Below are 27469 nucleotides of genomic sequence, written 5' to 3'. Positions count from 1 at the left end.
AGACAACCCCTTATCTCCAACTTCCCAGCCTCACCTCCCCTTCTCTGCAGTGCATCAAATGAGCTTTAGCAGCAGCTCTTGGTCAAGGCTCTCATGCACTGGACACCTGCCAAGGCTTTTGGGGTGTTTAGCACAGACTAAAGGTCTGTTCCTATGACACACACATTTAAATTTAGCACTAAACTGGTGGGGAAAAAAAGAGAAAAATATGTAAAATGTCACTTTCTGACAAGCAGAAAATTAGAATTCATTCCCCTGAGAATTAAAAGGACTTTTCTGCTTCCAGTCACTAACTATGACAAGGTTAACATTTTTCAGTCTAATGACGAAGGACATTAAGTGTGCATGTGAATAAGAAATAAAATTACTGGAGGGTATTAGCTAAGTGTGTGACAACAGCCCAAACTGACAACAGAACTCCAAGGATGCAGATTCCAGCTACTGCTGAGTGTTTGCTGTGGAGAACTGAGGGATAACAGAAACGTGGAGGTCAGCCTTCTGTCACCACCGTTGGAACAACAGAAGCAGCCACAGGAAGATCCGTGTCTGGTGGGGGTAGAGAACATTTCAGAGCACATCCAGCCTGCTCCCAGAATCCTGGGCAGGGACACTCAGCTGGGCAGCACATCAGTGAGAGGCCACAAAACCCTGAAGAGACTCAGAAAAGGGAAAATTCCGAGTGCATTTCTTGCTTCCCAAGGATTCTTTCACCAGTCCCTGTGATTTAATTCTGATATGACACGAGGATTAGGTAGGAAATTAAGTTGTTTGTGACTTGCTTTCGCTTCTGCCCTTCCCAGTTCAGTTTTCTCTGTAGCTCCTCACTGTCTTACTCAGCTATGGCAAACTGAAGCTGTGGCTTCCAAACAATAATGGATTTCATGTGATGCAGCACCAAGCAGGGAGGACTCAAAGGAAAAGAGAAATCTGTGTGTTATTGCTATGCCCTAAGTGTTAAGATACTGGAAATTATCAACTATTGGGAATCTTTCTGGACATAAATGAAATTGGGGTGCTAAAAGGTAAGACAGGAAGATTATATTTTCAAATACCTAATTTCTTCTGAGGAAAAGATGTATAAAAGTGACATTTAGAGATATGGGCCAAGGTAGAGAAAGCACTTTTAAACAAGGACAGTTAATATGGTATCTGACAGAACAACAGAAGCTGCAAGGACACGGATGGACTTCCATGCACAGAGCTCACCTTTTAGTGCTTTTGCCTGTGACTGGGTTTCTAAAGCTACTTGGCCACAACTGAAATAAAGGTTACAATTTAAGGGACAAATCAAATATTTAAAAAATTAAAACAACTAAAAAGAAGGAAAGAAAACCAGAAGAAAACGAGTACTTTCAAACCCACAGGATCTACCTCTACATGAGCCAACTGGAAGGATTCACCAACTTCTTTGCTTTCCTGTGGCTGTCAGGGTGCTCATTAGTCCAAAACAAAGCATTTTTTTTTATTTTTCTAGTCTGAAGGCAGTGTGATGAACTATGAACTATTAGGCAGCTCAGTTACAGATCATGTTTCCTGTAACATCAAAAGCTGGATTCTCCTCTCTTCATCTGCAACAGCCAGGAGGTTTTTGCTTCATCAAACCAGCCCGAGAGGATTCCTGCATGTTTTACACCAACAGACAAGGCCTGACTGTCCCTGTAATTCCTGCTGGCATGGCTGTATCCCCCCATCCTCCTCCCTGCTTTGCTTGCTTTGCTCCCAGGAAGAGCCTTCCCCTGGTGCTGCACATGCTCGGATCCGTATCCACACCGCCCTCATTCCCACTGCTCTCCGATCACTTTTGGTCCCTGGCCTTGTGACTGACACTCCCCTACAATAAACTGCATAAAACATATCTGCCTGTAATCCTGATAAATCCAAATAATTTTGTTTTATTCCTCTCTCTCCAACTCTCCTGCCCCTCCAACTTCCTCAGCCTTATTTTATGCCATCAGCATATTTAAGGCACTTTTGAAATTACATTCTGCTCGAGGTCACTGCACTGAATTTAATTTTCCCCTCCCCAGTGCTTTACCTCCCACCTGATTTATTTACACTGTTTATTATCAGAGACCAATTCAATCAATGAAAGCTGGAATTCAAACACACACACACATTTGAATTATGCACCCAAACACTCACCAGGAGAGGGAACAGAAGTGCTGCAGTCCACATCATCCCTCTAACACATGGCAGCTAACAGGTAAGGAGGCTCAGAGCCATCCATTTTTACACTTTGACTTCTGCTTGACCCCGGGGGTTGTTTGGCTACTGGAAACCAAAGGAATTGCAATAGGATTACAAATTCCACAGAGGAGGTTTGGCCAAGGGATCTGTGCATTTCTTACCCCAAGCCAGTAGAACTGTATTTTAAGAGGGGCTTTCTGAGTTGACAGTTCCTTTATTAGCTTCTGTTCACACAGGAATTCTAGAAAAACACCATCAACCCAGAGCAGACAGTCATGTCAAGCAAATGGTGCAAACAGAACAGTGTATAGAGAACTGGAGCTTAAAGGGAAACCAAAGCACTGACCTCAATTGCAGCCTGGCTTAGGCATCAAACCAACCCAAACAGGCTGCTGGAAGCACAGGAGAAAATTAATAGCTTTTGGCTCCCCTCTGCAAACCACCTTCCTCTCTAAACGTTCCTGGTCAGCAGGATCCTCAGGCACAGCTCCCTGCCGGATTCTGGCTGCCTTTGAACGCTGTGGTCACAACTCAGGAACACTGCAAAGGCCAGAAATGAAGGCAGAGGGTTCTGCTGCAGAGATTGTGCTCTAGACAGACCACCCTCAGAATGATGTTCCCCACCTGCAGTTCCTCCCATTTCTCTGCCCTTTACTCCCTCCTCACTGCTCTTCCCTCTCCCCAGCACAGATTCTTTGCAACCATCTTTTATAAGCAATCACCCTCCCTTCTAATCCCTCTCCTGAAAAAGCTGTTTGTTTTTCCTTACTGATACCAGCTCCTGTGTCCCAGCAGAGCTGGTCCAGCCTGAGGTGTCAGGGATTAAATCAATGCCTCTGCACTCCTCGGGAATTTGGCAGTGATAGAATTCACTGCTGCATCTTCTCTGGCCTATAGTTATGGGAGTTCCAGGAGTCTCTTGAAATTCTGTTTTAACATTTCACAAGTTATGCACAGAGAATATTTTGGCTTTTCTATCAATACATATCTGCTTGGTAACTCCCAGTTTGAATGCTGATTGTGTTTTGCATAAATTAACTAAATTGCAGCCCTTCTGTTTCATTGGTACTTTTTGTCTGCTTCCTTTATGAACAATGTCAGGGAGATTGCAAGCTGACTACAATTCTCTTTCCTAAGCAAGAGGAAAACAACATGTAAGAGCCCATCAGCACCAGTTTCCTGATGTCTGTTGGGTTTTGCAAGCTGTAAGTTAAAAGCTCTGGCATTTAACAATTTATGTCCATTTGGGTCACTTTAAGAAGTGAATGTAAGGATTGCCAGTGTTCTGCACCACTGGTGTCTATTGATAAATATGGAACAGGTACAACAACAAGCTTCTCTTTCTTTCTGCTCAAAAATTCCCTGAGCTAACAAGTTATATATCCCCACAGGCAGGGAAGTCCCATCAATAAATGGTTCATTGTAAAAGATCATCAGTTATTCCTGTCTCCAAGCCCACCTCAGCACTGCTGTGCTGAACACACTCCCCCACCTCAAACACCAAATACACGAGGCCGTTTGGGGGCAATTCTGCGGCCTGGGAAGCAAGAAGGGGGTTTGCTGTGCCAGAGGAGGATTGTTCCAAGAGCATTACCATGTCTCAGGAGAAACTTGGCACTTCCCACACGAGCTCTGTGCTGGCCACAGCCAGTTCCAGGGCAGCTCTGAGCACCACTCGTCCCTTGCTCTGCTCTGCTCCCAGGAACTCTGTGTGGTGCCCGTGAAGTCCTCAGTAATTCCCAGGTGGGCTCTGCAGAATAAACACAGACCTTTTAGTGCCATTCTTTTTAGGTTATCAACCAAGGGCTGTTTGCACACTACATAAATCCCCCTGGATCAGCTACATCATCCCTGCTTGTCTCCTGTTACTCTGCCCCATCTTGATTCTCTACTCTGTAACGATATTTACTCTTAGCCGCCCCTTGGAGTGGACATTATTTTGGCTTTTCCTTTCACCTGCAGCTATTAAGTGCCACAAAATCATCCAGAAGTTGTTCCCTTTTGCAGTCTTTGACCTTCTCTTAAATGTACTGGAAGCTGACCTGAGCTTTTAGGGTAAGAGGACACACAGCACTGGCCACATGAGCCCAGACTCCACAGGAGGCAGCCAAGACTTTGGGCCTTGATTCCAGAGACAGCTCCTAAACCCAGGCTACCTGAGGAAACAGTCCTGTATCACATTCCTTCCCAGAAAGAGCTTTTTTTGGTAATAAACTCAAACATCAGTTCTGCAGTGTTGCTGAGAGGCCTCTTAGGAGCAATTGTCAGGTGCTCATGCTGCTGTTCCTCCTGCAAAACCATGTTGGGCTGCATCTTCCACAGTGGTTTTCTCAGCTGTAAGTGGAAGCTGAATGGTTATTTCTTAAAAATAAAGAGGGGGAGTTATTTGAAAAAAAAAACCAGTGTCACCAATCTTTCTGTGGGGCTCTTATGCCAACACAGCTTTTGTTTCAAAGAACCCTTTGTTCTTGGGGCACATCCTTCCGTTTCCTGCTTTACACCTGGTAGGGAGAACATTTAATACACAGGGATATGAAAGTTTCTGCCTCTGATTCTCATAACATAGACAAGTCCCTTGGCCTCACAGGAACACCCAAGAACAGACATCCTCAACCTTCTAATGGTGTTTTAAGATAACCAAGAAAAAGGATTTTATGCATACTTTGTGTTGTTTCTCCTATCTATACAAAACCACCTGGATTAAGTATCTTGTTGAGAAAGTGAAATGTAAAGTGGCAGACAGCTGAATTAAAATATGCAAGTATTTTCCAGCCATCAGGATAAGCTGAAGCACTTTTGGCATGCTCACTTCAAGGAAAAAGTACAGGGAGAGCTAATTCACATCTCTGGACATCTAATGGATTTTTTTTTTACTGCTCAGTATGAAAAAATTCCACATTCAGCCTTGGTCAGACACCTGAGAGATGTTTCATTAACCCACGGAATACACTCCCATCTCACCCATGACAAAAGCCGGTTACCACAAGTTGGTTTATAAAACAGTCACAGATTTATTGAGATAAATACAAATAGAAAGTTACATAGATTCTTTACTCTGACAAACAAGAGACACTTCCAGAGTGTCCCCACTTAACCGGGTTCTAAACAGCACCGTGCACAGACACAGCCAGCGATGCCACGGGGACGTCACACGGGGGACCAGTGACACCAGGGGGCTGGAATCCTTTGGATCCCAAGGGCCTGACCATTTCCTACAGCATCCAGGCAATATTGCACCCACCACTGTTACTGTCCCGTTCCTTAGCTGGAAATGGAGAGCTCTATTCTTACTGCTGTTGTGAAATTCTACCTTTGCTCCATCTGGCTTTTCAAACGCATCTCTTTGCATCACTGAAGAGCCCAGAGAACTCCATCAACACCCCCCTGTACCCATTGCACACATTTGTCCTGTACAAGACGTAAAGTGCAGCCTTAGTCATGCTGAAACCACCTCTAGTTTAAAACTCAACCAAAAAGACAAACTTGTAGAGGGTAAATCTGTTTAACAGACCTGCACAGTCTACAAAAAACCCACCCCAGAACTGTGATGGCCCCCGTTAGTACATGCAAGTGGAAAGTTGCAAAAGAAGGTTTTCAAACACTCCACTGAAATCATATAGTTCAGAACTGACAGGAATTTGGGAGCCAGAGAGGTACCAGAATATTGGTAAAAACAAGGAGCTTTGTTTAGCCTTTTAGTGAACTTTTATGGCTGGTGGCTTACCCTTTACACACATTCTAGTTAAAAACTCCCAGTGAACACTAACCAAACATGCTAAAACATATGGAAGCTTGTGTTTTCCAGTGGATTATTGCAAGTCAAGGAAACTATTTAAGGTGATCCGACAAACAGAAACCTGGCTTGGGTTATGTTCAAGGTATTTAATTTATATACAGTATATTTCAAACATACTTACATATACACACACTTTAAAAAAAAAAATCTGTTCAGTGCTGAGAAATTTAATGAACTGATAATAAAAAACAGAAGTCAAACCTTGTCAGAAAGGCCTTAGAAAATCTGAACTGTTAGAAAATACCAGTATAATGCCAGCATTAGAAAAAGATATTAGAACTAGAAAAAATTAACTTGAGGGGTCTTTTTGTTAAGAAATAGCAATCATAAAAAGTCTGTACTGAAGAAGTATTTGTTTTAAATTATAAAAAAAACCTGTAAAAAATTAAATGTAGAACATTAAGAGTTTACAGAGTTTACACTGTTTGCTGCAGTAGCAGTGGTATAGTTCTGCCTGCAGCTCCCAAAGAGCAGTTTGTGATCTCACAAGGAAATCACTTGTTACAAATACTGTACAGATCATATAATACATGAGCAGTTAACTTACCCAAAACTGAGCCCTCCCAAAACACAGAACCCAGCTGAGAAACCTACTTGTATTGCAGACAAGCCCCACTCAAACCCAACCAAAACAGCCACTGCTGTAACAACCTTCCCCACGTGAACTCTGAGGGGAGACACTTACACAGGTGTGTGCAGGAGAAAGGACCCTCCTCAGCCAGTAACTGTCACCACGTGGAGCCATTTCTTTAGTATTCAAGCATTAGTTTTGGAACAGGATAGTTTCAATCCCCACTATAAAAATGGCTTTTTTTCCCCCCCCAGGCCACACATTATTGCAGATTTGGGGCCCAGGAGAAGACAGGGCCCAGCAAAAGTATTGGCTTTATCATTTTTCCAACTGTCTGAAGTTACTCAATTTTCCCAACACAACCCTGCTCCATCTGTGTATTTTTCTTTTCTTCCAAAGCCCCTGTCTCAGGACACAGAAGACATCCTGCCTCACCTTACCTTCAGTAACCTTCATTTGGGGTTTGCCCCAAACCTTCCCAAACAATCCACAGAAGTTACAGAGCAAACTGTGTCACACCTTTCCCTGGAACACTTCTGATCTGGGTGTTCTCAGAATTTAGAGGTCCTCTGTTTCTCAGGAAAAGCTGTTTGGGATTTAAACACTGGGCAGGTTGAAAGGTATTTGTTAAACCAGGTGAGTAAAACAAACAAACTGAAGCCTGTAACCTTCTGTAACACCCCTGTACAGACACAGGATGTGTTGCAGGAACTGAATCCCTCAAGTGACCTTTGCTGGGGCAGAATGAGGAACTTTCCACTTGGGAAATCTACAGTCTCCCTACCCCAGGAGGGTCAGCAGTAACACCAACTGACCTGTGAGGGTGGTCAAGAAATAACAGGGCTGTTGTTATGACTGTTAACACCTGTAAGAGTGTAGCTCAGAAGTAACAAATTAATGGAAATGTCACAATATACAAAGAATCTTGAGCTCTCTGTGCTTTGAAAAATATCACATTATATTAAGTAAAAATGACCCATGCCCTAATTCTAGCAGTGTAACTACTTTAAAAAATGAAATGTTTTATGAGCTTTTTCCACTGATACAGAATTCAGATCATTAATTTTTTGTTACAATTCAAAACTATTCACATATATACACTTTTTTCAAATAAATGCAATAGCTGAAACAATACAAAAACCACAGTATAAGTGCAGAAAGAAGAGCTTCAGGGAAGTTTGTTATAATCAGGTTTTAGGATTCAGAAACCATTTTAAGCTTGTAGCAGCCTTGTGCTACTGGAAATGTTTTGTTCAAAAATGAAATGTGAATTCCAATTAACACTGAAACACTGAGTGTGGTGTAAGACTTTACAGATAATACTGAACTGCAGGTGAGATCAGAGTTATCACCCACATTTACAGAGGGAAAACCAGAGGGATTACTCATGGGAATCAAACAGCGGGGCAGAGGAAACGAGGTCATGAAATGAAGACAGGAACATTTCCTGCTCAAACAGGTAACAGAACCCACCTTATCTGCCCACATTACTCACACCAACACGACCACAAAGTGAACAACTGTCCTGCTGTTCAGCCCCTGCTGCAGAACAACTTGTTAGTTTTGTTTTTCAATGGTAATATTGTCCATGTTACCCTGTTTTAGTTTTATGGTGGCAAAGAAAGACACGTCTTGATCTCTGTCAGATTGCAGGGCCAGAATGGTCTCTTCTGCAGCTTCTAGATGAGGATTGCCAACACTTTTAAAATAAGCTAGAATAAGGGAAGAAAAGAGACAATTGTAATCAAATCCAAAAGAACAAACCCTAGGGCACAGGTAGTGCAGAAATCCAGAGGATGCCAAAAACATCTGGGGCAGCTTATCCAATTTATAGTCTCCTTACAGAAACTACAGGAAGCCAAGGAAGCTGACAGAGAAGGAGAAATATGCTGCTTCTGACTCATCTTCTAAGGTACTTAAACACTTCTAAGATAAATTCTTTTTGCTGAGCCCTAAACAGAAATGTCTCTGAGCAAAAGCAGGCTCAGGAACCTGCCACTGTACAGTGCAATTCAAAACCTTCTCCATACTTTATTTTGCAAAAAAGATAGGAGAGGAGATTTTTGTGCATCTTCCTTTGAATAATCAGGGATCAGCTGCCTTTTTTCTGTCATTTTTAAGGAATTGTAACACAGGAAACTGCAGCACGATGGATCCCAAACCCTGCAGCTGCCTCGGCCGCTGCTGGCGAGGCCACAGTGCCCCCAAGCGGGTCCTGCTGGATTAACAAAGCCACTTCCAGGCCCTCTAGGGATAATCATCCCATATTCCAAGGCTGCAAAGCCACTCCTAAAATTCCTAAATCTACACTCTCTAGTCCAAAATTAAATGCACTATCCCAGAGTACAAGGTATGATCCTGTTTAAGAGCCTTGCAACGAAGTGAGCAGAGGAAAAGCAGCATTCCCGAGATGTTGGGCCTTTCCAAAGAAATTCATGACCACACCTTTCTCCAGCAGTGTCTGCCTGAGAGCCTTGGCAAGCAGGACCCTGACGTTGGGCACGGGATCTGAGGCAAGGCTCAGGAGACTGGGCAGTAAGTGCTCCACAAATTGGTCCACGGGCATACACTCCTCCTCCACCACAGCCTAGGGACAGACACAGCACAGGAAAGCAAGATTTGTGTTAAAAATACACTATGTGCCATTTCTTTCCATCCTGTCCTTAATTTTGCCTATTAAAAAAAGCTCTGAACAATTACACCCTACCCTGTGTTGGTGAAATAAGCACAGCCTTTGAACTCCTGTTCTGATAACATGTCTTACTGTTCCAAAGTTCAGCCAAAGATGATCCAACAACAGCAAATTTCTTTCAAGTATATTTTAGAAAATGTTTCTCTCTTGGCTGTCATCACCCTTTTGCCTTTGAACATTTAACCCTTGCTCCTCATTGCTACTGAATTAAGCATTTTTGGTTTGGAGGGGGTGGGTAAATGGCAATAAAGAGGGAAATAGTTCCTGGCATGTAGCACCCATTGGTAATTTGAAGAGCTCTTGTCACCCTTTATCCTTGCATGGCCAAATATTAAAAAAAAAAAAATTGTATCTCAGTTTGGGACTTAATTCTTGACTTTGCCACTGGGATACCAGAAGTCCAAGGCTCAGCTACTGCAGCTGGAGGCACAGCCCCAGACAAAGACACAGCTTTAGCTGGACCAGCCGTGTCAACCCACAAAATCAGAGCCCAAAAATGACAAACAAATCGGGAGTCCAAATTCTAGTTTTTCCCCACGTTGCTGCTAAAGCCCAAAGCAGCTCCAAATGAAACTACACACAGAAACAGAGAGAGAACATTCCAACCTGACAAATGAAGGCAAAGGCTTGTCTTCCAACCCACTTGGAGCTGTGACGGAACCGCACGACAAGTTCGTTGATGAAATTTAACCCCAGTGCATTTGCACTGTTTGTGTAGAACTTCTGTAGGATTGCTACAACCTGGGGGGCAAAGCAAGGGGAAAAGGAACAAAAAGAAGAGATGAGACTTCAGTTGCAGCCCTTAGAGTTAAAAAAACCCCCATAACTTCATTTGAATTCTGCAGGGGGACACCAAATACAGCACTGTCAGCTGTGCTTGTAGGTTTTAATAAATTCCTGTGCTTATTCTAGAAAAAGCCCAAGCTTTAGAAAAGCTGTTTGTTCACCTGAACCAAAAACCACCAGAATTAAAAACAGAAATAAAATAATGCCCCTTTACAGGGTGCCACGAAGAAAAGGAAGAGACTGAAGGAATATTTCTACTCTTTCAGGACATCTATGGGATGATGGCATTGTCATGAACTTCATAACAAATTAAATCACCTTTGAGGAAAGATCAGTAGTTGGTTGTTCTGTGTTTTGTTGTGTTTTTTTTTCCCCAGAACTGGAGGAAGCTCTTCCAAATGTTATCCATGCTGGCTTTCATTCAGGTGAAAAGATTCATCATTCACATACAACCACAGAGGAAGATTTTAATATCTGTGGCAGGGGGACAACTCAAAATATTTTTTAAACTTTTAATTTCACTCTTTTCTATACCATTCACCATATTCATTAAAACATGTCTCAATTCACCCTACTTGTCTGAAAAAACAGTGACTGCAGATACCCCTCTCCAGGATCATTTTCCTGCTCTCCTGCCAGGAAGTGAACTCAATCCCCTACCAGTTTGAAGGAGATCCACCGAACTTCTGAGACTTTATCAGAGCAGAGAGTCAGTGCAATGTGTCTTAGGTAGTCATAGACATCGTTGGGGTTGTAGAGCTCCAGGATCAGGATCAGCTGCCTGGAACACAAAGGAAATCATGAACTCTCCCAACTGCAGCACCAGCCTGCTCCCATTCAGCATCTGTTCCACGTGGGGAAGGAGCACTAAGGTACCACAGTCACTACAGAGCCCCTGAGCAGTCTGTTCTCTTCACACACTTCAATCCATCAGGGAGTCCAAGAGAAACTGTTACCCAAACTACATGTATCAATATATCAAAATTATCCCAAATAATAACAAAAGCTACAACCGTAAGTAAAACAAGAAGCTTCTTTTGCAACTTCAAACCAATATCCTGTACGTTCTTGCAAAGTGCAAACTATTTGCCTCAGTGTAGAAATCTGCCTTTCAGATAATAATTTGTACCTCAGAAGCTCACAGGACTCACTGCAGCCACAGCACTGCCAGCACAGAACAGCAGCAGGTCCCCACTAGGGGTCAGGGCACTGCTGTGGAAAGTCCTTGTTTGTTGTGCCAAACTACAGAGGGCCAAACACACCAACACCTCGACCGTGAAGGTCAGACTTGAGTCCCAAACTATGCCTACGAAGGTGCTGCAAATATCAACAGGGCTTGCAGAGAAAGAACTGTGGGATGTTGTTCTACCTTCATTATACAGCCATTTAGAAGTACCAAATTAACCAACTTACTTTTTAAGAACTGTTTTTTCTTTCTCACATACGAGAAAAATTACTGTTTCCATACATTTCATGGATTTTTGCAAGGGAGCCTTGAACTAAATAAATTCTGAGACCTCATTGAATAGTATCTATCAGACTGTCATATTTCATTAGCTGTCAGTGAACCAGATCTCCATTTTAGTGTAATCACACTTGATTACAACACAACTTGAACAAAACAAACAAAAAAACCACGAAAAACCACACACACACACAAAAAAACCCCACAAACCAAAAAACCCAAACACTCCCAGCTCCCCCAAAACAACCCTAACAGCCAGTGGCTTTCACTACTAAAGAATGGTTTAAATTTTAGCTCCCAAACAGAGGTGCTAACTTCTGAATGTAATTGCCTATTTCCAAGTTAGCAATACAGATTAAAACCCAGAAGTTAATAAGATTACATACTCTGCCAGCTCGTAACGAAACCTCCAGTTCCTGCTGTTATCAGTCACCACAAATTCCTGAAGCTGGTAAAGATACTCTCGCCTTTTGTCTGCATGAAGTAGCTAAAGGAGAAACATGACTTGTGTAAAAAACTGGGAAAACTCAATACTTGCAGTTCTCTGGTGTGTTGCTCTGTTCACACCTATGTGCATTTTCCTTCTTGAAAGCAAGTGATCATTGACAAGATGCTTCCTAAAACTGTGCACAATCAGCTGAGTGCCTGGACACACAAGACTGACATCCATAAAAGGACAGTAAGTCACTCCTTTGGCAAGGACACCCATCAAAGCACCATCTCTGGGCACCAAAAACTAAGGATTTGTGTGTATTACCCACCAGGATCTGCTCTCTTCTCTCCCAGTCCCAAACATAAATTGCTACTGGGTCAACTTTCCAGTTGGACTGCCCAAAATACTAATTCCTTTACAACAGCCAGCAGCATTTACAACCACATTTACAAAGGGTTTTCAGTTTTGATGTTTTGTTGGGTTATGAGACAAAAGAGAAGTGAGGCACATTAAAAAAGGAATAGAGACACACACAAAATGGCAGCTTTGTACAAAACTAAACATTAATTAGATCCTGATACATGCAGAGCTCATTAGAAGACTCCTAATATAATGGAGTCAGAAAAAAATGTATATGAAGAAATTAATTGCACTTCCCTACCTTCAGGAAGTCATACAGATGTTTGAGGACACCGATCCGCACTTCATCCAGGTCTTTCAGGAATCCATTGAAAATTGGCACCAGGTCAGCAGCTGTCAGCTGATCCCCCAGGATCACTGCCAGCTCGTGGATGGAGAAAGCCAGCGTCCGACGCACCTTCCACTGCAAACAGGGCAACAAGGGAACCACATCAGGCACCAAACCAAAACACACAGGCTTTTGAACTACACCTGTGTGGGGATCGACAGAGCAGAACAGACAGGGCTGGTTACACAGCAGTACAAAGTCTGATTTAAGTCTTATATTTTGTATTTTTAGTGCATATTTAATCCCTTACAAGAAATTAGATGATCTTATAATAACTTCAGTGCAGCAAAGCGAACAAAAAAGTTCCTCAAACTTCTGATTTATCACTACAACCCTTCTTTTTCTTTACCTGTACATCTGAGGCCAGTGTCTCGTAGGTGTCCTTGAGGCAGTGCCAGTTCTGCCTGCCCAGTGTCAGGGCCACCCCGGGCAGGCTGTAGGCGCAGTGCTTGGCGATCTCCGTGTCCACAGTCTGGGCTCGAGCTGGGTCAGTCATGGACAGGTACTGGTCCAGTAAGGGCTGAGGGATGATATCCTGCAGAGAGACAGGGAAGCAGTGACACACATGGGAATTCAAGGGCAGAAAGACAATACACCTGTTGTGCTCCAGTTCTCTTGCTCCCAACCCGTCAGCAAGCATAGCAAGGCACCCCTGGGTGGGGGACCTTGGGCACAACCCCAACACTTTTTTCTCCTCTCTTTGGGACAGAGCAGTCAGGAAGGAACAGTCATTACTACTTTATCAACACATTGCATCAACCAAGCTGAAAGTTTCTTCTTTGCTGAAGACAAAGAGTAAATCAGTGACAACACAGCACAGCCAGTGCCTGCCTTGGCTGCACAGGTTGCCACAAAGGCACCAAAAAGGCAACAGAATGTTTCTAATTTTCTCATTTAAAACAGGGTTCTCCTCAAATCCCAGAGCATTCCTTCACATTCTGCAACTGATCCCTTGCAAATCACTGCATTAGGGGTAAGATGAACTGTATCCAGCACTGCACTAAAGCCATTAGATGCTATTTTAATCACCTGGAATTTTGACTTGTCATCTTCAAATGGTGGATTATTTTCTTGCTCTTTCCTTAAAAATACACTGGTTCCTCTGTGTTGTTCCTCTGAGTCCTGGAAAAGGAGATACTAGGTAGTGAAATGAATGAGACTTGGTGCTGTTTGGGATATTTCAAAGCATCACACAGCAGGACAATGCAGCTCAGATCGAACAGCCTTTTGCAGGCAGAGCCTTGCACAGGCAGAGCCTTGTTCAGTGTGTTTATGCAAATACAAAGAGACAACAGAGTTGTACACCAAGGCAAACACTACAGACCATGGCAGCAACAAGGGCAGCAGGAGTTAGATTTAATCTAATTCTGATCATAATTAAAAAAAAAATAAATTATTTAAAGGTATTTTAGGACAAACTGATGAAAATTCCCAAATCTGTCATTTGGGAATTCTTCTCCCCAAATATCAACAAAAAGCTTCAAAAGAACTAAAAGTTTAAAAGAACAAAACCACACAAATTTCCAAAGTTCACACAGTATTTTACACTTTTGTTCATGGACAAGCTGCTTGTCTTTTTATTTCACCCTTAGCTCCAGCATGATTAAATACTGTGCCAACAATTCCTTTTACTCCTAATTGTATGTTGTAATCAACAAATAGTAACCAGGAACTGCGTGTGTGTCACCACCTGATTCAGCCTCCTGTCTAGAGATAAAAGACTAAAATTAGATCCATTACAGGAAGAGGTGAGACTGTACTTGCTACATTTCATCAGGAAAAATCCTGCAAGACTCCTGCCAAACTAACTCCTGGGTCATCTGGGTGCAAACAGAAATGACAGCCCTCACTGGCTTTTCTTTTTTAATCAGAGTAAGTAGAATGTGATAGCTGTGGCCTAGTAATGTTCAAGGGCTTTGGATCAGAAGTGGGTCAGTTATGTCAGGGACTACACAAACCCACCCAGGACTCGTGCAGGCAAGAATTCCTTTCAGACATGGAGCACAAAAGTTACTTACTGTGCTTTTCAGCAGACTGGTGGCTGACTGGTCACTGATGTTTTCCCGGGAGGCAGGGGATGAGGGACTGTCCTCCTGCACCTGGGTGCAGGCAGCATCTGAAACAGCTGCTTCATCTGAAATGGTTTTGTTCTGAAGATTGCCACTGCTTTCTTCCATTTTTTTGGTCTCACAGTCACCAACAGAATCAAACTGAGCAGCTCTGAGAGCAGCAGACAACACTTGGACCTGAGCTGTATAACAAAACGACGACTATTTAGTCTCCCTTCTGCATTTAAAAGCATTAAACTTATAATTAACTCATCTGAAAAAAGAAGCCCAGTATGAGCTGCACAGAAATGGTGTGTTCACAAACATTTGCTATTGGAAGGAAAAGGCCTCTTACTCTGGAGCACTCAGGAGACTTGGTGAAACAAGAAACTGAGTTGACTATGGATGACAAAGATGGATTTGGTCCAGGAAACACCCTCAGACCCCACTACCAGGCCATTATCACTTCAATGAGTTCCACAACGGGCCTATATTGGGTGGTTATGGAGGGATAATTTGGAATTAGGGCCATTCTCAGCCAAGTATTAGATTAATTCAGCTGATCACAGGCAGCACTGTCACTAAAACCACAGTACCTACAGTATTTGGAATCTGTTAAAGCTGTCTTTAACAAGCTCTTGTCTCTTTAACAACCCTTTTGTAGTTAGATCAATTTATTTCTCATGCCAACAGAAGCCAGGAACACTTCCCCAGCTGTTCTAGAAATACCTCAGGTCTTATGAAAAAGGCTGTTGCATAACTTTCTACTATAATTTAGCACCCAAGGAAGGCTCATCACCCTGTGAACACCAAGTCAATTAAAATGCAGTCAGGGGTTTTGTAAAGGCCAGGAGAAAACCTGCTCAGAGAAAACGTGATTTTACTACTACAGAGTCTCACCTTGAACATCTGGATCATCTATGTGCTCTTGTAAGCTTTCTAGAACCTTTTTTATTTCACTACTAGCAACACAGTTATTGCATGGCACAGAACAGCTCTCGCTGTGCTTCTCAGTCTTGAACTGGAAGAGCTCCAGCTCCCGAGTGATGTCAGGCAGAGGAGGGCGCCAGTACAGGAACGTGTTGAACACGTCCTCACCACACCTCGAGGGCATTCCAGGGATACTGCTGGCCTTGGGGACCTCAGGGACACCAGCACCAGCTCTGGCACCCTGAGACAGGCAAGACACATCTTCTCCAGGACTGGCACAACAATCTGAACCTTCTTCCCGTGTGTCTTTATTCAGGTTCTCAGAGAGCTTTGTGTTCACTTCTGCTGAAAGCTCCTCAGTTGGTGCTTCTGGTTTGATTTCCATTGGTTGTTCTGAGCTGTAACAGACACACACACTTACTGAAATACTCTGTAACAGCAGGTTTTCAGTGAAATAATTCATAAAAGACACCAGCAACAACAGAAGCTTTTCTCTACAGAAAGACAGAATTTATGTTACCACTATGCTTTACTGCACCAGTTTTCCCTTTACCCTCTGGTGAAGGCAAAGTGAATTTTTCAATAAACTGGCTACACTCAAATGTGTGATCTCACTTCTTTTCTAGAACGATATTCTCAAGCTGAGATCTTTAGCCTTGACAAGCAACAAAACCAATTCACTTCTTTTAATCCCTTCCACTACAGCACCCGTTTTCCCACGACTTACCTGGACAGTGTAGCATTTGCACTGGAGGACATTAAAGTGACATTGTTGCTTGGCTGACAGGAATTGGAATTCCCATCTTGTGCTGGCGGTCGGATACTCAGTGTCCCATCTTCTCGAATGTAAAGCCCAGCACTTGAAGGGTTTGCAAAGGTAGAAATAAATGGGCCAAGAGACTGAAAAGCAGCCTGACGAACCTGGGGGGGGTGCAAGAACAGTCAGGCTTCATCAGCTCCCACAGAGTTGAAAAATGAAAATCTGGTGCAATTTTTTAGGAAGAACCAATTGGTTCTTACTGTAACAGCTTCATTTAATACAAAATAAAACCAAGTACCAAATAAGTGCCACCTAAGTAAAGGTGTTAGAATATCAATCATGTAACTACAATCACTGTACAGAAATATTTTAAAAGTTATCAATTTGAAGGACATCCCTGTCTACTTCAATCTATTTAACACAAGCAACCTTCTCTCAGAAGTGTATTTACAGTTAGAATTTCTATGAACAGGGTTCTTTAAAAGTAATGAGAGAGGAAAAATAAGATCTGTCTTAATAGAAAAGATTAGTTTTTAGTGCATTAGACTCCAATCTCAGCAAATGTTCTTCAGCATACTTCTGACTTGCCCATTATTTCCCAGGATGTGTCTGGGAAGATGCACCAATTCCAGGGTGAGTTACTCACCCATCTGCAGGTGTCACTGATGAGGCTGATGAACAGGGGGGACAGTTTGCTCCTGCGAACCTCTGGGGACGTGGTGTAGGACACTGCCATGAAGCACTCAGCACAGGCTTTCCTCATCCCCCAGACACTGTCAGAACAGAGCTCAAAGAACTTGGGAATCTGCCAAAAATAAGCAAAACCAAGACTAATTAAAGGCTAAACACAGTCTGCAGCAATATCATGGTATTTGAAAACTGGACACAAACACAACTCGAGAGAACAAAGTGAAGAACAGAAGAAAGAGGGACAGGTTAAATACATACACTAGTTGAAGGAATTGGGAAAAAACCCTAGCTGTCTCCCATTTAATCCATTAGGATTTTATGTATAATTATATGTAATAAGGAAGAATAGAAAGAATTATTAATGGCCTATTTTTCCTGAAATCATGACTTGATTGATTATCAAGTTTTGGGAAAAAAAGAGTGAGTCAGTAATTCTAAAGTGTGTATATAAAAATCTATATATCTGCTGTCAATTACATTTTTAAACATGTTTGCAAAACAAGAACTTTGCATTTCTCTTCATTCCCAGTTTTGCTATATAATTGCAACCAAGGCCTTAACCTAATCAACTAAAAAAAAGCATGCATGCTAAATAATTTATAGACAAGACAATAAAAGAGCACATTATTAAACTTTTTGAACTGAGAAATACAAGTCTTGTAAATTGATTTGGTTTTACATACCAGCAGTCTTTCTGTGGCTTCTTGCCCAACTGCATTACAAATGTCACCAAAATTAGCTGCACAAATCTAAGAAATAAAAAAGCCATTAACAACACTGTGTCTCCTTCAAGGGCATTAGTTTTATCATCAACTTCTCCATGGATTATTTATCCCACAAAACAACTGCACATGTTTGGACTATTCAAATTTCAGCCCTGTAACTACAGTGTGTAACATTAACTCATCCCAAACAAAGACTTGTTCCATGCAGTGTCCACACACCACATGCTTTGGAAATCAATCCTGACAAAGGTTTGTGCATGAAGAGCATCATCTACCTCAGTAACCACAGAAGGGACAATAAGCCTGCCTGAAAGTTTAAATTACTTTGAGCAGCAGCTGTCAAACCCAAAGCAGGGGAACACATGATACCAGGGTCAGGACTTAGGTGTACTGACAGAACTATCCTGGCTCAAGGTGGCTTAAGTACTTTGCTGAGGCAAAGTTTAATCAAGGGCTCAAGTTAGTGCCATTTCCAGGCCATTAAAGAAGCTATAATTAAGGCAAAAGGGACATCCCCTCATGCTGGAAAAAGATGTTGCCAAAATCTGAACTCAATTAAGATAGGACTGTGTTAATACTCATTCTATTCACTTTATGTGCTTATTTACAAGGCTATAATGCAGCTCGAATTCCAACAAGTGCAGCTTATGTTACAGACCAAGCTGGAGCTCTGCGTGACCCTTAAGTCTACTCAAATATTTTAAGACTTCTTATGCTACAAGTTTCCTTTTGTACTCAAACATGAATTAATGTATTATACTTCTGGGATTTCTCCTTTCAATAGCAATAGATTAAAAAAAAAAAAAAATTAAAGGAAGGATGTCTCAAATGTCTGTTATTTTTGAATTTCTGGTTTAAACGAGATGGTAGATATGAGGTAATTTGTTTGCATCCTATAACCACTCACAGCAGCTTTAAAAAAAAAAGTTGTGCAAAACTATTAAATGTGCAAGACCAGTTTAACTGCTGGACCAAAGCTATTCACCAAGGTCTGTTATCCATTTCTTTACTGCACCACAGAAGCTATAACCGTGCCAATAAATAAAAACTGCTCTTCCAGATGCTTTCAGAGTTCATCAGCTAAAGTAATGACTAAATTATTTAGGAAGGGATTTGAACAGCAACATGCAAGTTTCATTTTTAGGTAGCTTAAGAGTTGGAAACACACCAACCTTTCGGACTTGAAACAATTTGCCATCACTGCACAGCTCACAGAAACGAGGAAGCAGCATGTGCTCAACTGTTGTTCTGCTCAACATAGAGGCCATTTTACAGATTATCTGAAAAACAGGAAAGGGATGTGTGGAAGGAGAAGAAAGTTATAAAGCTTGTACACACAGCCAAATATTCCTCCTAAAAATTACCTCAGAGAGCAAGACAGCAAAAGTCAGATAGATTTAACTGCTACACATTATTCGTGTTTTTATACACCTGTTTCACATGAAAGACAACTATAGTTTTTATTTTAAATCATTCTGTGCCACTGTGCCTGAACACAACATTTCTGCATGTAATTCATTGGCTTTTATCTCATTAGACTTCCATTAATGTATTTGTTTTCAAGGTGTTTACAATGGGGCATACACTGGGATTTTGTACAGAGAAGACAAAAATCCCACTGCACTTATAAACCCCACACTCTTTAGGCACATTAGAAATATCTCATACTTCAGCATGCAAGGAAGACATTGGGCTCTAGCAGGATTGTTCAGATACTTAAAAATGTGCCCAGTCCCAGCTCTTTACAGGCTCAGACACCAAAATAAAACACAAGTTTGCCATACAACAGGAGAGAAAAGGGAGTGCAAGAAAAACTAGGTATATATGTGAGCTAATGCACACTGTACAGGACTGATCCTCAGGAATTTCAGGAGTTAACAGTGCACAGGTTAAAGGAAGTTAGTAACATTTTCACTACCATTACAAACCATGTTTCTGCTGTGAAAAATCAGGTGCTTTGGACTCTGTGTTTTCTTTCAGTTCCCAATTTCTGGGATAAGTTTCTGTAATTCTTGTATTTGTAACAGGAAAAAGCAAGGGGCTCCCATGCACCTTCCTACTCAACTGCTCTGCCCACAGCAACAGGAGTTTAATGCTTACACAGGTGTTGTCAGATTAACAGTACTCATCTATTTTTATTTTCCAAAACATGTTGGAGCTTTCTACCTCCACAAAAAATAAGCTTTATTCCTTTCTAGGAATAAATGTTTGCCTTTTTAACAGAATGTTAAATAAGAACGAAGGAAAACACCATTCAAGGACTTTCCTACAAATTTTCCAACTCCAAAAAGGCATCTGGTGCTCAGATGTCATCCTGGAAAACTGCCTAAGCAATTCCCAACTCCCAAACAAGGAAGAGGAAAATCTAGCTGGTAAAATATTTTACAGGTCAAGTGTCAGATATCCATGCTGAAATGTAATTACACACCAGCACTTTTCTGTGGAGTCAACTGATTTCCATAAAGTCACCAGGCAATGTTTTTTTCATAACACTTCAGAACTCAGAGAGGTCATCACTGACACATCTACAGTGTTACTGTGAAACCTGCTGGAGCAAATGCAAAGAAGCTGCTGGGGAATAAAACAATCTTAAGAAGAATTAAAACAAGGCTGCCAAGGAGCAATTGTATTTTAAAGTTATTCAGGTGCCATTTTGACATCATTTAGCATGCTGAAGTATAAAAATGGTCTCTCTGTATTTTCAAGAATTCAGAACAAAAATTAAAGACTTGTCGTGTTAAACTAAAAATCCAAATATCTTAAAGAATAAACACAAAAGGTTTGATTGCTTATTTAATGGCAGTATTATTCCTGGACCTCATCTTAATTACCATTATAATTTAATGTTATAAACTTACATTCACAGCTTCCACCTTGTACTCATCATCACTGTCAGGGGCAGAGAGGTCCAGCAGGATGGGACACACCTTGTTTTCAATGTCACTCTGAGCCACAAGGTCCTGTTCCAGCAGTATCAGCAGTGCCTCCTGACCTGCCTTTCTAACCTGGACACAGGAACACATCAAACCAGTTTGTCACCAGAAAACCAACATTTACTGATACAAGAACCACAAAAAAACCCCCATTTTTTCCATGAACACACAGGTACAAGTTAAAAAACAACAAAGCAGGCCCATAAAAAGAGCCTCAGTTTTATGACCATGAGGAATTAGTAATAATGACTACAGTTTAATATAACCATTAGATGACATTTCATCATATTCTGATGAGAAGCCAAAAGATGAAGCATAAAGCAGGATTTGCAAGTTATGACTCCTGTAACAGACCCCATCCCTGTGCTGCTGAGCCAATGCTATAAGTTTCCCATTATCTGCCAAGGAAAGTATTAAAAAAAAAAAAGAAAAAAAATCAGACCTCACAGAAAAATGTGCTGACACCAGTAAAGAGAGCACTGCATAAAAGCCAGGTGTCAATCAGCATGGAATTTCCTGTTATCTCTTTCCCATGCCTCCAATGCACTGAACCACACAGAATTTTCCAACAACTCAACTCCTGTTGTCTGCTTTTCCTACCTGATTGTTAACATCTGTGAGGTATCTCACTACTATGGGCATAAGGTATTCGAAAAATGCTGTTGGGAAATTTGGTCTGCTTTCCTGCAGGAAAATGGCAATGGGAGGGATCTGTTCCATCAGCTCTGTACGTACAGTTGGCTCTAGAAATAAAAGGCAAAGCTACATTAGTAAGTATGAAATTAAGATCAGGTACCTTAAGGAAAAAGTAGCATTTTTCTTTTTGTTTTTGCAATAGAGGAAAATGAAAATAATCAAAATATAGAAAGGGCATCACAGATTGCCTGTCCTTCAAGGAAAACTAAATAAAATGGAATAGCCTTACATACATCATCACAGTTCAGACACTTGGCATCAGAGACTTCCCAAACAAATCAGATAAAATGAGGGCACTGGAAAACCCAGTCACCACAAATACATGCACATGAGGTATTAAAACACACAACTGCTCTGTGCCACCTACACCACACAGTCAGATGTAATAAATTTCTTGAAAAATATCACTTCAGGTCCTATTCTAAGTAAGAACCCTTCATTTAACATCTTATCTACCACACAACATAGTTCAAAAGCAGAGAAAAATTGATCTTCTTTTCATTGATAGACATTGCTGTTGGATGATTTAGTTCCCTTAGTTCACTCTTTGCCTCTCAAAATTGAATGTCAGTACTTTCTATATTGCAGCTTATGTAAAATAAACTACAGAAATTTAAAAACAAACAAGCAAAACAAAGCTTTCAAACCTGCATCTTCAGAGAGCCTGACCACTATTTCCATTACAGTCAGGAAGTCTTCTTCATTGTTACTGAAATCTCGAAAGACATCCAGAAGACCTCTGGCAATAATTTGCCTGTGGAGTGAACAACATTAATTGCCATAATATCCAGCCAAAAACATGTAGATGGGACACCAGGGGAACTTATCCAATGTAAATGGGCACCTTAAAAAGACCTCTGACCATTCTACATCCCAACCAAAGAAAGATGGAATCAAGAGAACTTATTCAGATAACCAAGAACGAAAACCTCTTTTCATGGAACTGTTATACAAAAGTTATTCAAATAGGAATAATAATATGCATGTGTTTGGGAGATTAATAAAAGACACAGTGACACCTTAACATCCTCAGTGCCCTCAGTTATCACCAGGTGTGGCTGTTGCACCCTTACCTGTTAAAGACATTATCGCTGAAGGCATATTTTTCTAGACGAGCCAGTGGAGTTAAGTTATCCTGTCCAGGGATATCCAGGAATGCTGTTATCCTCATGCTATCACAGTCTGGCCCATAATCTTCAAATCCAACTTGAAAGACAAGAAAAGTAACAGACAAAAAAAAAAAACAAACAAAGCCCAAGAGTCAGCAAGAGATGTTACAATGGAATACATGATAGCAGTAACTAATTCGTCAAGAGCATTTGAACATCACTGGAAACAGCTTTCCAAAACTGAAAAATCTTAAATTGTATCTAATGAAGTTGAGTGCAACACTTGCACATAGCCCTGTAAATTTAAGCTTTGATATTTAATTCAGCTGTCAAAATCCTTGGCTTTAAACACACTTGACTTTGCCCTTTGAGTGCAGTAACCACATGCATTTTGAGTTAAGAGGGCTCAGCTCACACAATTGCCACAAACTGACCCACAAATTCAAAGGGAAAATAAGTTCCATTAAAAGGAACTGAAATTTTAACAGTTTTAGAGTTGCAACTCTCAAACTGTATTGCTTTAAAACAGCAAATTCCCATGTCTTTTTCCAACTTCCCAGGGGACATTTTTCTCACTGTAGTTACTGAGTTGCACATATTTAAATCAGACCGGTAGCTTTGGGAAAAACTTCACCTTCACCTTACTTGGGAATATGCTGGGGGCTTCCTGCTGCAGATCCATCAACTACAGACTTTTCCACATAAGCATACTCTGTTCTAAACCTTTTTTGTATTTGCAGCTTTAGACTTTTACCCAAGTATTAAATTTGCCTCACCAAGTCCAAGAGTCACCTAATCCAGTAACAATTACAGATTACAGGCAGAAGGTAAAACTGTGAGAAGGAAATGGAACGGGATAACTTTGCTGTCAGACTTATTTTAATCCTTCATCCTTAAAACAGAGACAGTGGAATAACATGCTGGCATCCCACCAGTGCTCTCATTCCAGCCATGGATACAGGAACATGTACAGCAACCAACTCCATGGAAAGAGGGGCACTGGAGTAGCTGATATTCCTGCTCTGGGTTTACAGTTGTCCCCTCCTAGAACTATGCACACTTCTTTCACACAAACAGAGCAACTGTGATCATACTTAAATAAATGCAAATTGTGCCAACACAGCTTCTCACATGCATGAAGTATTGCAAACCAGCACGTGTGCTGAGAGTGACAACCACTGAAGACAACAAGCCAAATTCTTTGGCTCTAAACTAATACCCATTATAAATCACTTTTAATGTTAAAAATGCCTCTATTTTTCCAATAGAAAAATTCTTATTTCATATGTAAAACTCTCCAACTATTTAACACGAGTCAAAACATCCTCAGAAATAAGGCTCATTTAGAGAGGAAATTATCTGAACATACTTGGAGCAAAATGTTATACCTGGGTCCTCAGGGGGAAAAACATAAAAATCAGATTGGTATAAGGTCTCCACAGAACCCAGGTGAGTTAAAGACCAGAGCACTTCCAAATTCTGCTGCTCATGCAGACAACGTGCTCAACAAGCTCAGTGGGGTTCAAACAGCAGAAAACTGTGGGCTTAGAATAAGTGTTCAAATCCCAAATGTACACACAGGCACTACCAGTGACCCCACAGCTACATGACCAGAAACAGCTGCTAATTACTCATTGCTTTGTGTGGTGATGAGGTATTGCACTGACGCCCTTATTTCCACCCCACTGCTCCTTAAAGAAGGGCCTGTCAGGTTCACAACATTTCTCTGCACCAGTGTAAACAATTTCCAGTGCAGCGATCCATCTGCTCCAGGACTTCCCCAATCACAGCACCTGAACATCCAGATTTGCTGCTTCAAAAGAAACCTCTGTGACAGCTCAGGGGAAGTTACACAGTGTCTGTGGGATTGCAGATTTCCTTTCTGAGGTTGCAACAAACCCTCCACATCCACACTCGACTCTCATCATCCTTATAGCTACAGTTATAACAAATGTATTTTAAAATGCACACAGACTGAACACTCACTAGCTAATTTTTGAGCCTAGTCACCTGCTATACAAAGAAAGATTTATTGGGGCTCAAGAAAACAATTAGGAGCAATATACTTGTCATTAACTCCACCTGGCTCCCACCTGTCCCCAATTAGAAACACTTTAAAAATGAAGGCTTTTATTAGTTCACTTCAAATATTTCAGAATTTCTACCAATTCAAATGACAATGAAATAAATCCCAATTCTAACTTTGACTACTATACCACACCTGGGACTAGTTTTGTAAACATGATGAACATGTTTAATTTTACTACGTGAAGTAGCTCTATTATTCATTTAAATTACCTAAAGCACATACCAGTGCTTCCAAGGGTAGAGAGAAAACAGAGCACTATTACTTATGCTCAAGATGGAGAGTTAAATACCTGAAATTTTTTCCACACACACTCACTACACACAAGTAAGGAATAATCATGGCAGAATCCATTTTGTCTTCTCTCAGGAATTTTTTCTTTTTCCATAAAAAAAGAAGCCATAGGTACTTACAGGTTTCAGAATACACCAGAGTACTATGAAGTAAATCACAAATAATGAACTAGCATTCTTGTCTAATGTTCTTTCACAGCTAAATCTAATGTTCTGTATTTTCCTATTTAACTATATTAAACAAGTAAGCTTGAAATCTGTCCACCTCTGAGGAGGAATAAATGTGCCAGTACCCAGAGCTGAACTCGAGTTCACTGTGTCTCAGTTTGCCCCAGACTCAAAAGCTGCTTAGAGCCTGTAAGAAACTCAGGGTCACAGGATCTAAGGGTGCAACTCAATGTCATCTCCCAGTGCCACTGTTCACATTTCACAACACAAACCAGTAAATACCAGTGCAGAGTGCAACAATTTAATGAGCTCAAGGAGGTCATTTTCCCTCCCGGTGTTTGTAGAAGGAAAACCAAATTCTTTAAATACTTTCTTTTTAAATGTTCAAAGGGCATAAATAAGCTAATTATTTTTCCAGATGATCCATTATCTCATCTTAGAGAAAACAAGTTTCAAACTGCACTTGAATTTAGGTAGATTTTACAACAGCCCTTTGGCACATTCAGAGTTATCCTCCAGACTCTGTCTCAATCTTCAGTGTGCATGACACTTTCACCAATTTAGTTAAGAAAGTCCAGTTCCAGTGATATATTTCACTGAGGTTTCCCTAAAACACATCATGAACTCTTTGCTAATCTAAGTCACTGATTAGCACAACAATATCTCAGATGGGACCCCTGAACTCTGCTACAACACAGAGACAACAGCTTTTGATTCCATAATTCTGTGTTATCAAATTAGTGAACTTAATCAAAGAGTGTTTTAAATTATAAAATAAGACTTTGATAATGCTCTAAAAGGCACATTTATTTATATGCTCATGCTGAAACCAATAATTTATCTTATTAATTACCACTTATGGCAAAAACTTCTTTATCTGGACATTTTTATTAACTGGAGTTTTGCCTTAGAAGCATCAAACTTTTTAATCAATTTACCAGACAAATGTATCACAGTCTCAACAAAACAGCCAAAGACTAATACAGAACAAACACTTGTAGGGATGGGCACCCCTGGTCCAAGGCCAAAACCCATAACAGAACCACTACTAAGTTCGAATTTATTTCTGCTGTTTGCACTTTAAACCTCAAAGACTGAGAGCAACAACTAACAGAATCCCACAGAGCCACCTCCTCCCACAGAGGCAACGTCCCTGCACATCTTCCCAATGGAAGACTTGGGATCCCACTTGTATCCCAGCATTTCCCCTGGTGTTCTGAAGACCATCATCTTAATAAATCTGTTACACATTTTCAAGCACTATTAAACAATAACGGTCTTGTGATAAACAAATACAGTTTCTCACAAGAAACACACAAGTATCATTCTTCATTTCTTTTTAATAGAAAAGTCAATCCAGCATCCGAAGTGCTAATGAAAGCACCCCACAAAGAAAGCTGCTTTCTAAAGCCATACAAGTTCGTATCATTGTTAGTCAAGGCTTTATCTCCTTAAATCCCAGCGCTTACCAAGCCGTGCTCAGGTCTGACAGGTGTCCGACTCTTCTGTAACACAGCCCTGGGCTACACCGGCTTGGGGTGGAGCTGTTCCCTGCCCTGGGACCCACGACAGAGTACTGAGCCCAAAACCACGGCTTTGTGCGACCCAACCGCAGCACACACGGCGGTTGTTGTTCCCTTTATCCCGAGGTGCACTCGCAGCACATCCCGGGGATGCAGAACAGCGGAACACGCGTCCTCGGCAGCCTCTACAGCCTTGGAAAGTCAATTCCTGAATTCCCACCGACCACAGGAGCGGGGCTGCTCCCCCGAGCCACCCGTGCGCCTTTCCAGGCTCATCGCGGAGCTGCCGGAGCTGCTCTTTACACCGAGCCCAGCGGCCCCTGGAACCAGCGGGGATGGTCCCAACGCCCTGTACACCTTCACCTGCTAGAACTGCCTCAACATCCTCCCCTCGCCCTCACCGGGGTGGAAATGCGGAGAGGGAAAGAGGGCAGCAGGAGAACCCCGGGGCGGGAGCGGGGGCCTGAACGGGGAGCGGAAAAATAAAAAAAACAGTTACTCACAATCATCTAAGTCATCCTGCAAATCCACAAAATACAAAGGGATCCCTACAAACGAAAAACAGAAGAGAGATACCAGGGGGGTTGGTTTCGTAGGGACGGGGCAGCCCCGGCTGAGCCGCCCGCCCGCCCGCCGGCCCCACTTACCGGCCATCTTGGAATGGACATGGGCGAGGAGGAGGAGGAGCGGGAGGGCACAGGGAGGAGCCGCCGGCGCTTCCTGCCGCCGGGTCAGCCCCGAAACGCCACCGGGTTGCACGAGCCGCGGCTGCCGGGGGTCGAGCGGCCCCTCAGCGCCTGAGGAGAAGAAGAGTGGGGCGGGGGGCGCGG

General features: G+C 41.8%; 1 protein-coding gene across 3 annotated transcripts; it reads right to left on the bottom strand.

The window, feature by feature from the left end:
- Window positions 1–5174: 5174 nt before the first annotated feature.
- Window positions 5175–27414, bottom strand: LOC135423652 (serine/threonine-protein phosphatase 4 regulatory subunit 1-like). Of its 3 annotated transcripts, XM_064674124.1 has the most exons (20): window positions 27287–27414; window positions 27143–27187; window positions 22534–22666; window positions 22108–22214; window positions 21365–21507; window positions 20690–20836; window positions 19004–19111; window positions 17790–17855; window positions 17063–17221; window positions 16384–16577; window positions 15627–16054; window positions 14697–14929; window positions 13708–13800; window positions 13028–13213; window positions 12592–12753; window positions 11884–11984; window positions 10693–10813; window positions 9853–9987; window positions 9000–9141; window positions 5175–8266 (listed from the first exon to the last, which is right to left on the bottom strand). In XM_064674124.1, the coding sequence occupies exons 1-20, from the start codon at window positions 27291–27293 to the stop codon at window positions 8112–8114; spliced, it is 2865 nt and encodes a 954-aa protein (XP_064530194.1). In that variant the 5' UTR covers window positions 27294–27414; the 3' UTR covers window positions 5175–8111. The 3 variants fall into 3 exon arrangements, with proteins under 3 accessions (XP_064530194.1, XP_064530195.1, XP_064530196.1); XM_064674125.1 differs by lacking the exon at window positions 27143–27187 and having other exon boundaries at window positions 27287–27407; XM_064674126.1 differs by lacking the exons at window positions 27143–27187; window positions 27287–27414 and adding an exon at window positions 26586–26677.
- Between the last annotated feature and the right edge of the window lie 55 nt (window positions 27415–27469).

The sequence above is a fragment of the Pseudopipra pipra genome, chromosome 17 (assembly GCF_036250125.1).
Source record: "Pseudopipra pipra isolate bDixPip1 chromosome 17, bDixPip1.hap1, whole genome shotgun sequence".
Classification (NCBI taxonomy): Eukaryota; Metazoa; Chordata; class Aves; order Passeriformes; family Pipridae; genus Pseudopipra; species Pseudopipra pipra.
Note: the sequence above shows the minus strand (reverse complement) of the source record. Positions and strands in the feature narration are given on the sequence as shown.

Coding starts and splice junctions, on each gene's coding strand:
- LOC135423652 (XM_064674124.1), bottom strand. Junction 9,988..10,692: donor GGTGGATCTCCTTCAAACTG/GTAGGGGATTGA, acceptor TTTGCCCCCCAG/GTTGTAGCAATCCTACAGAA. Junction 9,142..9,852: donor CCTTTGCCTTCATTTGTCAG/GTTGGAATGTTC, acceptor GTCTGTCCCTAG/GCTGTGGTGGAGGAGGAGTG.